Raw genomic sequence first — 13,095 nt, forward strand, 5'->3', positions numbered from 1 at the left:
TGTGATTAATTGGTTAAGGATGTCTAAATGGTCGGGCTTGCCTAGCAGTGTGTTGGGCGCCATCACGATCGGGGTTGGGGTCGTGACATTTATGTTGTTGGAACTACACCAACAATTGGAGCGATGGAGAGATTTATTGCTTCGGAATGGAACTTCATTGCTAAACCTAAGGTCTACTATCATAATGAAGGGTATTTCATTATTAGATTCAATTCTATGGGGGATAAAGATGAGGTATTGTATTCTGGACCTCATATGTTGGGGAATAAGCCGATAATCGTGAAACCTTGGACAAAATATTTTGATTTCAGCAAGGAAGTCCTACAAACTATTCCTGTGTGGGTGAAATTTCCAAATCTTCCTTTGAATTGTTGGGGAATGAGAACATTGAGCAGGATCAGTAGTGGATTAGGAACTCCGATGTATGCTGATGCTTGTACTACCCAGCTGGACAGAATCACCTATACACGAGTGTTGATTGAGATGGATGTCACAAAGGAACTACCAAAATTCATTAAGGTAGCTGATTCAACAGGGAAGGAATTTAGTCAATGCGTGGAATATGATTGGGTACCAGAATTTTGTCAAAGTTGTAGACAAATTGGGCATAGATGTGGAGAACAACAACCACATAAGACTAAGGCAAAGAAACAAAAGCAGAGACAAGTATGGCAACCAAAGGAGAGGAACAATGATAAGGATGAGCAGCAAATAACAGCTTATGAACAGAGTGATCAAGTGGCAAGAAGTGATGATGTAAATAATACAATAACTAGTCCAACTATAAGGGCTAAGTGTCGTGAGGAAGGGGGATGGAAAAAGGTATCAGGGAAATCCATAAGTAGGAGCAAGGAGAAAATGGGAGAAGATGCAATAGATATATTAAATGGTTTTAATATATTAGCTGAATCTGGTTTGCAGCTAATGAATCTAAGGCAATTGGGAGAAGGAACAAGTGGACAAAGAAAACTAGAAGAGGTGGATGGATACACACAGCCTATTTTTATTCCATTATGAGGTTGGTTACATAGAATATTAGGGGTCTAAACAAGATCCCAAGACAAAAAAAGGTTAGGAAGTTTTTAAGGAGCAATAAGGTAAGTATGATGGAAATACTAGAACATAAGGTGAAAGAATAGAAGGCTAATCAAACTATGAAGAGAATTACTACAGATTAGGAATGGGTAGCAAACTATGAGTTTAGTAGTAAAGGGAGAATATGGCTAGTATGGGATGGGAAGGAAGTAGAATGTGTGGTAAAGGAAAAATCAGAATAGTTTATTCATGCTAATGTACTGGTTAAGGACATGAATATGAAGTTTGATTTCACAACTGTCTATGGCTTGCATACTGTGGAGGATAGAAGGAAATTGTGGATGGACCTACTGCAAATTAAGAGTAATATATAGGAGGCATGGTTAATCGTGGGTGACTTTAATGCTATAAGGTCTAATGAGGATAGACCAATAGGGAACCCTGTGCAAGAAGGAGCGGTGAAGAATTTCAACAACTTTGTTGATGATGCTATGTTGACTAAAATGAGAACAAATGGTAGAGAATTCACCTGGACAAACAGCAGTAGAATTGATAGGGCTTTAGTGAATGATAAATGGATGCTGACAATGCCTCATTAGAGGTATGGGTAATGGATCCGGGGTGCTCGGACCATTTACCTTTGAAAATTTCTTTTATAGACAAAGAAGAATCAGGACTTAAACCTTTCAAGTTTCTGAACCATCTTGCTGATCATGAAGATTTCCTAGAGATAGTTAATAAAGCTTGGATAGGAGGATGGACAGGGGACAAAATGAAAGATGTCTGGGAGAAATTGAAAAGAGTAAAGATAGCAATGAAGAAGCTAAATGCTGAGGAGTACAATGTTGTAGGAGGAAGAATTGCAAAATGTAGAGAACAACTTTGTATATTGCAGGAACAAATGAGAAAGCCAGGCCAACCAAGTACTATGACATTAGCTGAAAAAGAGACAAAGTTACAACTGGAAAAATGGCTAAGGGTGGAAGAGAGCATTTTAAAGCAAAAATCAAGAATACAATGGTTGAAACTAGGAGATGGAAACAATGCCTACTTCTATGCAAGTATGAAGAACAGAAACTCCCAAAATAAGATACAAAAGCTGACAAGAAGTAATGGCACAGTGACACAAACAAAGCAGGAGATGGAGGATGAGGTAATGAGCTTCTACAAACAACTATTAGGTACAGCAGCAGAGAAGATACCAACAATTAACACAACAGTAATGAGAGAAGGACCAATGGTCAATAAACAGCAGCAAAGGCAGTTGATAGCAAGTGTAACAAAAGAGGAAATACATAGAGCATTGATGGGAATTAGCGATAACAAGGCGCCATGATGTGATGGATTTAATGCACTATTTTTCAAGAAGGCTTGGCTGGTGGTTGGAGAAGAGATCAGTGAGGCAGTGATGCAGTTCTTCTCAAAGGGGATGTTATATCAGCCAATCAACTGTACTACAGTGACATTAATTCCTAAGGTTCCTAATCCAACTAGGGTGGCTGAGTTTAGGCCAATTTATTGCTGTACCATTCTCTACAAGATAATCTCAAAGGTACTAACAAACAAACTGCAGGGTGTAATGATTGACATTGTAGATGAAAGCCAATCAGCTTTTGTACCAGGGAGATTGATCAATGATAACATATTGATGAGTCAAGAACTTGTCAAAGGGTATAACAGGAAGGGCATATCTCCCAGGTGCATGTTAAAAGTTGATATGAGGAAAGCATACGATTCTATTGAATGGGATTATATGGAGCAGGTGTTAAGGAGTATACAATTGCTAGGTCAGTTTGTAAATTGGATTATGATATGCATGAGAAGTGTATCATATTCCATAGTCATCAATGGTCAATATTCAGTACCCTTTAAAGCAAGGAAGGGATTGAGGCAAGGCGATCCATTATCTCCCTATCTGTTTGTTTTGGCTATGGAATATCTTACAAGGTTGCTGAAGACTCTAAGAAGAAATTCAGATTTTAACTTTCATCCAAAATGTGCTAAGTTGAACATAGTTCAGCTTAGCTTTGCTGATGACCTCTTATTATTCTGCCAAGGTGATTATGTGTCTGTGAAGATGTTGTATCAGTGTTTCCTAGAGTTTTCACAAGCTTCAGGTTTAATTGCAAATACAGAGAAAAGTTCAATATATTTTGGTGGGGTTCGAGAAGATATTCAACAAGAGATTTTGAATATGCTGGGATTTACCAAAGGGACACTCCCAGTGAGATATTTGGGAGTACCTTTGAGCACTAAAAGGATGACAATGATATAGTACCAACCTTTGCTTAAGAAGATGGTAGGGAGAATCAAGACATGGACTGCTAAATTCTTAACGTATGCAGGAAGAGTGCAACTTATTAAAAGTGTACTATTTTCGATCCAAGTATATTGGTCTCAAATCTTCTTACTCCCTAAGAAGCTTATACAGCTAATTGAGAGTATATGCAGGAAGTTTCTATGGACAGGAAATGTGGAGAATACAAAGAAGGCTCTCATAGCATGGGACAAGCTGTGTTACCCAAAGGTAGCAGGTGGTTTGAACTTGACGGATATAGGCACATGGAACAAGGCTGCAATGTGCAAACTACTATAGAATCTGTGCAAAAAGAAAGAAAAGCTATGGGTACAATGGATTTATGCCTACTACAATAAATACAATCCTGGTTGGGGGATTGAACCTAAGCAGGCTTCATGGGTGATCCAGAAAATTTTCAAAGCTAAGAAGTACTTTGAAGAAGCTGGCTATTCAGAAGAAGATGTACTCAGAATGCAGAACTTCAAAGTGAAAGATATGTACCTGAAGAAAAGAGGAGAATACAACAAAGTGACATGGCGAAAGATCATTTGGAAAAATGCAGGTTTACCAAAATGGATCTTTGTGGGATACTTGGCAGTTCGCAGACGACTTCAAACAAGAGATAGACTGAAAGTTTGGGGCTGTGTTGAAGATGAGACATGTCCATTGTGCAAGGCGGAGGTAGAGAATATTGACCATTTATTCTTTGTGTGCCCATTCTGAATGAAAATATGGGATGCTATGCTAAGATGGATGAAAATGAATAGGCCAGTTATGGACTGGAAGCACGAACTAAAATGGGCTGAGCAATATTGCTGTGGAAAAAATGCAAAGGATGAGATATATAGAATGGTATTGATTGGAAGCATATACTACATTTGGCACGAAAGGACTCAAGAATTTTCAAAGAAGTTGAAAGCAATGCTGAAGCAATTACAAGGAGCTTAGTATAAGACATCCATGACAGCGGAAGTGCTAAGAAATGTCTAGAGAAAAGGTTGAAAGAGTTGAATTCATATCCTATTGTTTAGACTAATGTATAGATAAGGATATAGAAAGCATAGAAAGAAGTAGTAGCTTAGTCTGGGATGTATGTCCAGAACAAGCTACATAAAAGTTTTGTAAATTTGTTACTTGGTAATAAAAGTTTTAGTTACCAAAAAAAAAAGAAGAAGAAATAAAACAGATTTTAAAAACTGAAAAGTAAACTTAGTAAGAAAAAAATATCAAAACAAAGTTTCACTTTAAAAAGATTTTAACTTTAAAATTTAATTTTCGATACAAAAGTGTCAAAAGATCAATTCTTTAGAATAATATCTACTAATATACACAGTAATAAATTAACTAATAAGGATTTGTGATTGAATAGACTGTGATTGAATAGACTGTTGAATAACTAGTAAGAATTTTTGTTGACGCTGAACTCGTCGTGAAAATAAAAAAAAGAACTAAATAAAGAGAAAATGCAAAGAAAGAAAAGGCTCAATTTTCAGTCTTCTCGAAAGTGCATTACATCAGGTATAAGGGAAAAAAGGGAAAAAAGATAATGTACAAAAAGCTAACTAGAGGTGTCAGAGTAAGATTACTGTTATTTTCAGGACCAAAGTGTAACTTCACAAACTTGATGAAGCTTCATTTAGGGGTGTCAATGGTTCGGTTCGGACGGTTATTTTATAAAATTTGTACCATACCAATTTTTTAGTTATTCTATTATGTATAACAAAAATTAGACTTTTCGAAATTGTCCCAATCATGTCGGTTTCACTTCAGTATCGGTACGGTTCGGTTAATTTTCAGTATTTTTTTAAATATCATGTAAAATTCACCAGTAGAAGTAGAATGCAATGACATATGTTCTTTTATAGGACTTAGCAAAACTCTCTAAACATTTTTACTGTTTAAAGGTGATGAACTAAAAAAATATGAAAGATGACTAGAGTATAGATCCATCAACTATTCGACAGCAACGTAAAAAAGAGCAAGTAAAAGCAAAGAAAATATAAACAAAATACATAGTTTACCCATCAACATTGCAACGAAATCCCTGTTATACACCTCTCTTTCACGGGAAATCTTTTACACACTGAACCTTTCAAAAGTGTGTCTAAGACACACTACTTTTGACCAGATAGCACTTGCGTGTTTACACACAAAAAAGCGTGTGAAACCCGTAAAAAATCCTATTTTTTGTCTCCCCTCCCCACAGGAACCCCCTCCCCTCCATCTGGTCTTCTTCCTCACCACCCTCCCCCTCATTTACTTCCACCAAAAAGAATTTCTAAAAGAAAATATCGATTTTAGATCTAAAATTGAGCGGATTTGGTTGGTTTATTGTCCAAATATTGTGAAAATTATTTATTTGTGATAGATTTAAAAGCCTTAACATTAGTATTGAAGGTTTGGTGAAAAAATCTAGAATCCACCATTGTTGGGGTATCGAAAAAAGCTTGAAAATTCAATTGGGTCTTGTTAATTATTGGGTTATTGAACTCAATTTATTGCTTGATTATTTTTGGCTAGTTGTTTAGATAGTGTAGTTGAATTTTGGTATTGTTGGAAACTTTCTCACAAACAACCATGGTGGTAGCAACAATGGTGCTTAAGATAGAAAATGGAAAGATGAAGAAGATGAATTTTAATTTTAATTTCTCATATTTTTTTTCCTTTTTAAAGTCAATGACACGTGTCGCGACCCTGTTAGGGCGTGAATTTTACGTTATCTGAAAAATTGGTCAAGCACAAAAGTGGTGTGTCTTAGACTCACTTTTGAAAGGTTGAGTGTGTAAAAGATTTTCCGTGAAAGAGAGGTGTGTAACAGGGATTTCGCTGCAAGGTTGATGGGTAAACATCACATGAGTGGAAAGATATTAACCAAGTCAGGACTCAAGAATAAAGTTTATATTAAATATTCAAAAAGATAAATCAAAATTGTATGAAAGGAAACATATTCAATATATTGTAGTTTGCTACTCATAATCGCTAGAACACTTTGTGTTTTGCTAATAAAGATACTTGAAATAACTTAGTTTAAGTATAAGTATCATAATAGATTTTAGGAATTACTACTTTGAGTTTAATTACTTGTTGTCTTATAACAATTTTCATAATTCCAAGACCCAATGAAAAATTTAATGCTTTATTAGTTTTAAACTTACTATATAAATATCTTTTCCACATATAAAATTTATTCGGTACGGTTCGGTATTTTTCCGGTTTATTTTTATAAAATAAAAAACCTACCCTAATTATCGGTACGATTATATATTTATATAAAAACCTACGGTTTCTTTAAAAGAAACCTGAAAATCGGTTCGGTGCGGTACGATTCGGTTGGTTTAGTCGGTTTTCAAATATTCATTGACCCCATAGCTTCATTTGCATAGACCAAAAGTACACATTTGAGTTAATTTCAAATAGGATTTCTTGAAAATTGTAAGGACTACCATCATTATTTACTAATAAAAAAAGGACCACATGTGCAAAAGTCCCAGAAGGAACATACTTACTAAAATATCGCAGCCGTCGTGAGCAAACTCAGATTAAAAGCATAAAATATAATTTAGAGTAAATAACTATCCTTTTTATTTTCTCATCAGACAATAAATAACTATCTAATCACAAAAGATTCCCCATATTATCCAAGTCCATTAGTACCCAAATCCTCTTAAGACAGTTCCGTACAGATTTTCTCCTCCATTTCTCTCTCTCTCTCTCTCTCTCTCGTTTCTTCCAGCTCCCGGATTTCAAACTCGCTGTAGATTCAGCTATATTCACTTCGAATTTTACCCACTCATTTCAATTTTGCAATTATTTCGAATTTTGAAGGCAGAGGGTTTATTGGATTTGCGTGTAGAATATTGATGGCTGCGAGCGCGAACCCCTCGGCGGGTAATAATAACAATAATAGTGGTGGTCAAGAAGGCACCAGCAATGCGAATGGCGCCGCCAGTAATGGTCTCTCCGTTCCGGAAAATTCTGTGGTTGGCCCCACACAGGCGGCTCTACGACACAATCCAGGTCTTGCCGTCGATTGGACTCCCGACGAACAGTCTCTCCTCGAAGAATTGCTCGCCAAGTCCGTATAATTCCTTCCTCTTTTTTTATTAGTTTTGTTCCTTCACTCTGTATAAATCTTTCTCTTACTTTTGTAGTCTTCTTTGGAGTTTTAGTATATTTAAGTTTGCTAATGTTCGGTGTCAATTGGTTTGTGAATATAACACCACATGTATCCTTCAATCTTGTTGTGAAAAAGTGAAGAAACTTTAGAATCTTGTTTTGAGTTCTGAATTTAACAAACTAAATCTAATTCTAGCAAATCCAATTCTTGATGAAGCTCATGTTCATCTGTAATTTGATGATATAAAGATGTCAGTTTAATATGTCTGCATCTGAGGGGGTTAATTAGATCCCTGTTGCGCCAAAAGTGCTCTCAACTGGCAATGGTACATGACACTCGCAACGGTCTTGGACTTCTGTTTCCTTTTTGTTTGGGAAGATGGGCGAGGATTGTGGAACCCTACAAGTTTTAGGGTACCTTCGTGAAACTTTATATAGTGGATGTGTCTTTTTGAATAATTTAGACAAGATGTAAACTGCTTAAAGGTAATCTAATGATTAGTTAATTCTTCTCCCTGGTGGATTGTGTTCTGCATGTTGTAATTCACTTCTCTATCTTAAAAGTACATTAATAACATATGTTCTGTGCTTCATTGGCTCCCTGATCTTTTCATAGGAGTCATTAACACTTCCATGATGATGCATCTTCTGGATGCCAATATTAATATAAAAGTTTATTTACTTCATAAAGGAATGGATATAATGACAATGAGCACTTCTTGCAACCAACTTGGAAATTTACCCGACAGAGCTTGCTATATTATGTGTAAAGGAGGGAAGAGAATAATCTGATGGCTATAGAAATCCTTGTATCAGTTAATAACTATGTTATGAATGAAAATGGCCAAGAGGCCACGTTGGGTGACACATTGCGAAAGTTAGCAAATTTTGAGTGGGACCTATATCTAGGAGCATGTGAGGCAATTGTATTGAGTGGTCTTGTAATTCCCTCGTCTCCCTTCTTCTCTGGCTTCTCCTCCTTCCTCGTATTTCTCTCACTCAACCCTCTTATTTCCTTGTTACTGTTTTTATTGCAACTTCCTTACTGTTGTTCCGTGTATTTGATCCTGCAGCTTCAATATATATATATATATATATATATATATATATATATATATATATATATATATATATATATATATATTTGATGAAGTGATCCTGCAACTTCAATATAACTTAGTTGCTTCTTTACAATGTGTTTAGAGTGATTAGAGTTCAACATATTGGTACTTTCATTGCTCATACTCCATGACTCTGTACTTTTCTACCATGATAAACACTCAACTCAACACCATCTTTGAATTAATGATGGCGATGCAAGAGAATCTCTATCGACTGCTCCTCCAATTTGACAACGCTTTGTCTTGTGCTTCTCAACTTGATAATGTGGTGTTCCCTTCTCCAAGCCGTTCACTGATGCACAATGACATGCAACTATCTTTTACCTTTGTGATGGAATCTGATTTAGTTGATATAGAATCATATGAGGACAAGGTATTCGATGAAAGATCTCTACGAATCAACTATATGTCCAGCACATTGGAGTTGAAGCGCTCCGCTGCTACTGAGATTTGGCTATTGAACCTACGGAACCCGCGCGGAATGAGGTCATTGCTTCCATTATCCCAAAACTAATGTTAGAGGGTAAAAATACCGGTAAGACGGCTACTACTTTTACTACGAACCTACTGGAAGGGTGTGATGCGTTTAGCCCATCATCTTGGAAAACCAATTCATTATCCCAAATAAGGAGAGGTTGGGACTTGGGACTGCTAGGAAATTGTTTGACGAAATGCCAGTAGATATATGCTTTCCCAGAGTGTTTGTTGTGCTCGTATGGGTGAGATCGAGAAGGCATTAAAATTTTCAGATTTTGATACTTCTCTTTTAATGAAATTGCCGCACCACATCAAGCTGCCTTGCTACATATTTGTCTCCATTCATCAAATTGAGGAAGGGAACACTATGTTTCGAATATTTAAAGCAAAAAGAGGATCAGCGTTGACGAGATATGGAGTTATCTTCTAGAGATTCTATGATTTTGAACCAGATTATGTTACACTTTACACCATTTTTGGATAGAAACGCGTACGCTGTTAGCCGGCTTTAGTGGTGCAACAAGGACATTGAAGTTAAAGCTGAAAGAGGAAATAAATCCTCCATTGATAAACACAAGTGCATAAATTGACTTGATTAAAAAAAATCAAGTTCGTTGTTTACATTTGTTTTGGAAGTTTAGCAATTTTCATTACATCACAAATGCGAGAATTTGCTCTGGGGAAGCTTCGGGACATGAATCCGTTTGGGTTCTTAACATAAGCATAGAGGAACTGGGCAACTATAAATGGCTGCTTGAAAGATTCTAGGATAGAACAGAAGAAGGTTCACTCAGGGTTGTAAATAGCGCTCGCCTCAGCTAATAGCATGAGGCGTAGCGATGCGAGCATCCAGCACTGCCTTTTTCCTCTGTTGCGTTGCGTTTTCAAAATAGCGCTCGCCTCTGCCTGTATAGCGAGAGGCGACTGTTGCGTCGCTTTTTTAAAAAATAAAAAAAAAGCGCAGGGATTAAAAGAAATAGACCCGCGATTAGGGCTTCCAGGGATTTCTTTCTTCTTCAAGCTTCAAGCAGCCGAGCAGACTAGCGATTTCTTTCTCCAAGTCGACCCAGCCACAACGATTCTTCTTTTTTCTTCACCTTTTCTGCTATTTTCTTTTTCATCCAAGTCGACCTAGCCAGGTACGCTTCTCTTCTTCTCCTCTGGTCTTCTTCTGCCTTTTTTTTCTTTCTTCTTCTTTCTTCGGTCTTCTTACTTCTTTCTCCTTTCTTTCTTTCTTCCTTTTTCTTCTTCTTCTCTTCTTTTTTTGTGCTCTGTTTTTTGATCGAGCAGCACTCAACAGAGAGTAGCATTCAGCTCTGTTTTTGCTCTGTTTTTTATCGAGAGTTTTTAATTTTTGAATTGATATATTTATTAATATATTGTTATTGAGTTTTTAGTTATATAAATTTAATATTTTATTTTTTTGTATAAATTGTCACTTCACATAAGAAAGGTGAGCGCTTTGCTTCTCACCTTTCGTCTCAGTGAAGCGGGCTCTCGTCGCTATTTGTCGCCGCACGCTATCCAAAACACAGGGTTCACTCATAGGATGATGCACCTCATCTGCTAAATTGGAACCTAACAGGAGGTGAATTTACATGTCATGAATGTCTGCACAGTATCAAGATCATTTGACACTCATTCATACAGGGAAGAATTTCAAGGACAACAGATTTCCGTATGTGCAACTGCTATGTCTGGCATTATATTCCTTACTATCCCTTATTTATTGGAAAGGAGGTTGTTAATCAACAGACTCTAGCCGAGTTGTGCTCATAGAAAGGAGAGATTGTTGGCATCTCCCCCGATAGTGACGGGAACGGCCTTCGGGATTTATCTCTTACCAGACACATCCAGGATCTTACCAAATTTAAAGTTTATCAAAAAAAGTCTCTAGGCGAGTTGACAGCTAAGCTGGTAAAAGAAGTTGACGTTGCTGGTACTGCCTGTCGAGATCAGATGGAGGAGTACATTTCCTTTATAATAAATTAGATGAAGGCTAGGGGATTCATATTTTGGCTTACCAGAGTTGAATTGAGCCTTAATAGTGGTTGAAACCATTCATTGCTGATTTTCTTGTTGAGCTTGGTGGGACATGTGTAAAGTAAAGTCCCTAATGGTTATTCCCAAGTTTTATTAGCAAGCGTAAAGAGGCAGACAACATTGTGAAGCAAGCTTTTGGAGGTCATTTTGTTAATGAACTGTGGTATTGCAATCGTGGGCATTGTTCCGAGACTTGCACGATGCTACTTGACTTGAGTTTGGAGATTGAGGGTGTTGACCGTTGACATCCTAGACAGAACTCTGGAGTCTTTCACAAAGGTTAAGGTTTGTGCTTGAATTTCAGTTTTGAGATGGATTTGATATGCATATTATTAAACTTGAGAAAAATTTGGTGATCCATCAGGGCATAGACAATGATGATCCAATAGGAAGCCAATTATTTGTATGAGTTGTAATTATTTGTTTCATACCTTTATTCTTTTTGTGAATCCCTTTCTGCAGCAAAAGTAAATATCAATAGGATACATGCGACCCTATATTGAGGGAAGCCTGGAATTCAGGACCTTCGACGAATTGGTTGTTCCCCATGAACTCATTCCTGTGGGCTGTGGATAATTCTCTCTGATAATTGCCTGTGAGTCTAATTTTTGAGAATGGAAATATAAGGTCAGTGCACTTGTGTATTAAGGAAATCCTACTTGAGTTGGAGCCACAATCTTCCTCCATGTCTGATGGTTTACACTTTGACTGGCATTTCGTGGAAGAAGAGAAGTCAAGTGTTGGGAAGACTTATGTTTCTTTACCTTATGGGTCAGATAGATGCTTAAAACATTGACATATGCTTGAACTTCAGTCAACAGGATGCTTGTGTCCGGCTTTCTTTTCTCTTGTGATAGTCCACAAGAATCAAATAGAGTGGAGAGCAAAGTACTGCTGATTTATCTTCCAAATGGAATTCCTGTATCTCCCATGCCTTTAGCATAGAAGTGTCAACTAAGTTGCTGAATGATGGAAGTTCTCAATTGAAGGATTATCATCCCAGTGAAGTGCTAAAAACGCATTTTTATTTGTTGATTCCCGGACAGAATTTAATGATCTTGACTTTTTCTTAAATCTGAAGGAGTATGTTCCACTTCTTGAAGGAGAGACAAGAGAAAGCAAGTGATGGAGCGGCAAGTGACAGAAATATTTTTTGAGAGTGTTTCTCTTTCCTGCTTAATATTGCTCTATTCGAACCACGAGGGTAAGGTTCTTTTTGAGGCGGGGTAATGAAATTGGCCAAGAGGCCATGATGAAGAACACATTTGAAAGTTAGCAAATGATGTATGGGACCCAGGTTAGGAGCATGTGAGGCAATTATATTGAGTAGTCTCTGTGCTTCTTCCCCTTTCTCTCTATCTGTCCCTCTCTTCCCCTCTTCTTTCCAGTTTCCTTGTTACTGTTCTAGTTGCAACTTCCTTACTGCTCTCTGTGTGTTTGATTCTGTAATTCAATATAATTTAGTTGCTCCATTACAATGTGTGTTGCGTGATTAGAGTTCAATACAAACTACGCTCTATGTAGATGAGCAAATATCATCTGGTACTTTGTTTTTCCTGTTTAAAGATTTTGATAAAGCCTTATAAATTATTATAAATATATGAATGTCCTAGATATGGTTAACTGAACCATGCATTTAGCCCAGTACGACAATTCTTTCTGTTGGTTGATCAGTATTTGTTTCAATTTGCTGCATGCATTGTCAAGCAGCATCACTTACGCCAATTGTGCATTCTTAATATCTGTGTCATGGTTAACTTCTGATTTGCTTCCTATTGAAATGAACTGTTAAATGATGACAGGAATTTTACTTTTGCAGATATGCAACAGAAAGCAACATATCTAGGTATGCTAAAATTGCAATGCAGTTAAAAGACAAGACTGTTCGAGATGTAGCATTGAGATGTAGATGGATGACTGTAAGTTCTCTTATTCTTTTTTAACCAATTTATCCACATAGTTAGTGGAGTATAGATGTTATAGATAAATGACTGTAAGTTCCCT

The 13,095-nt window shown here is 36.9% G+C and overlaps 2 protein-coding genes across 2 annotated transcripts in view; both read left to right on the forward strand.

Moving 5' to 3' along the window:
* The first annotated feature begins 1,609 nt into the window (after positions 1-1,609).
* LOC109236376 lies at positions 1,610-2,371 on the forward strand. The gene has a single exon (XM_019402549.1). It carries the CDS (start codon positions 1,610-1,612, stop codon positions 2,369-2,371), a length of 762 nt encoding a protein of 253 aa, XP_019258094.1.
* A 4,587-nt stretch (positions 2,372-6,958) lies between these two features.
* The window catches only part of LOC109236358, a 15,022-nt gene continuing 8,885 nt past the window's right edge, over positions 6,959-13,095 (forward strand). The window contains exons 1-2 of the mRNA XM_019402531.1: positions 6,959-7,409; positions 12,911-13,010. Of these exons, the coding sequence (XP_019258076.1) occupies positions 7,195-7,409; positions 12,911-13,010 (315 nt within the window). The 5' untranslated portion in view covers positions 6,959-7,194. The remainder of the gene's footprint in view (positions 7,410-12,910; positions 13,011-13,095) is intronic.

Source organism: Nicotiana attenuata, unplaced genomic scaffold (assembly GCF_001879085.1).
Source record: "Nicotiana attenuata strain UT unplaced genomic scaffold, NIATTr2, whole genome shotgun sequence".
In the NCBI taxonomy this organism is placed as follows: domain Eukaryota; kingdom Viridiplantae; phylum Streptophyta; class Magnoliopsida; order Solanales; family Solanaceae; genus Nicotiana; species Nicotiana attenuata.

Bases quoted from the DNA above. Each gene is read 5' to 3' on its own strand.
- LOC109236376 (XM_019402549.1), top strand. From the start codon at position 1,610: ATGGATGCTGACAATGCCTCATTAGAGGTATGGGTAATGGATCCGGGG.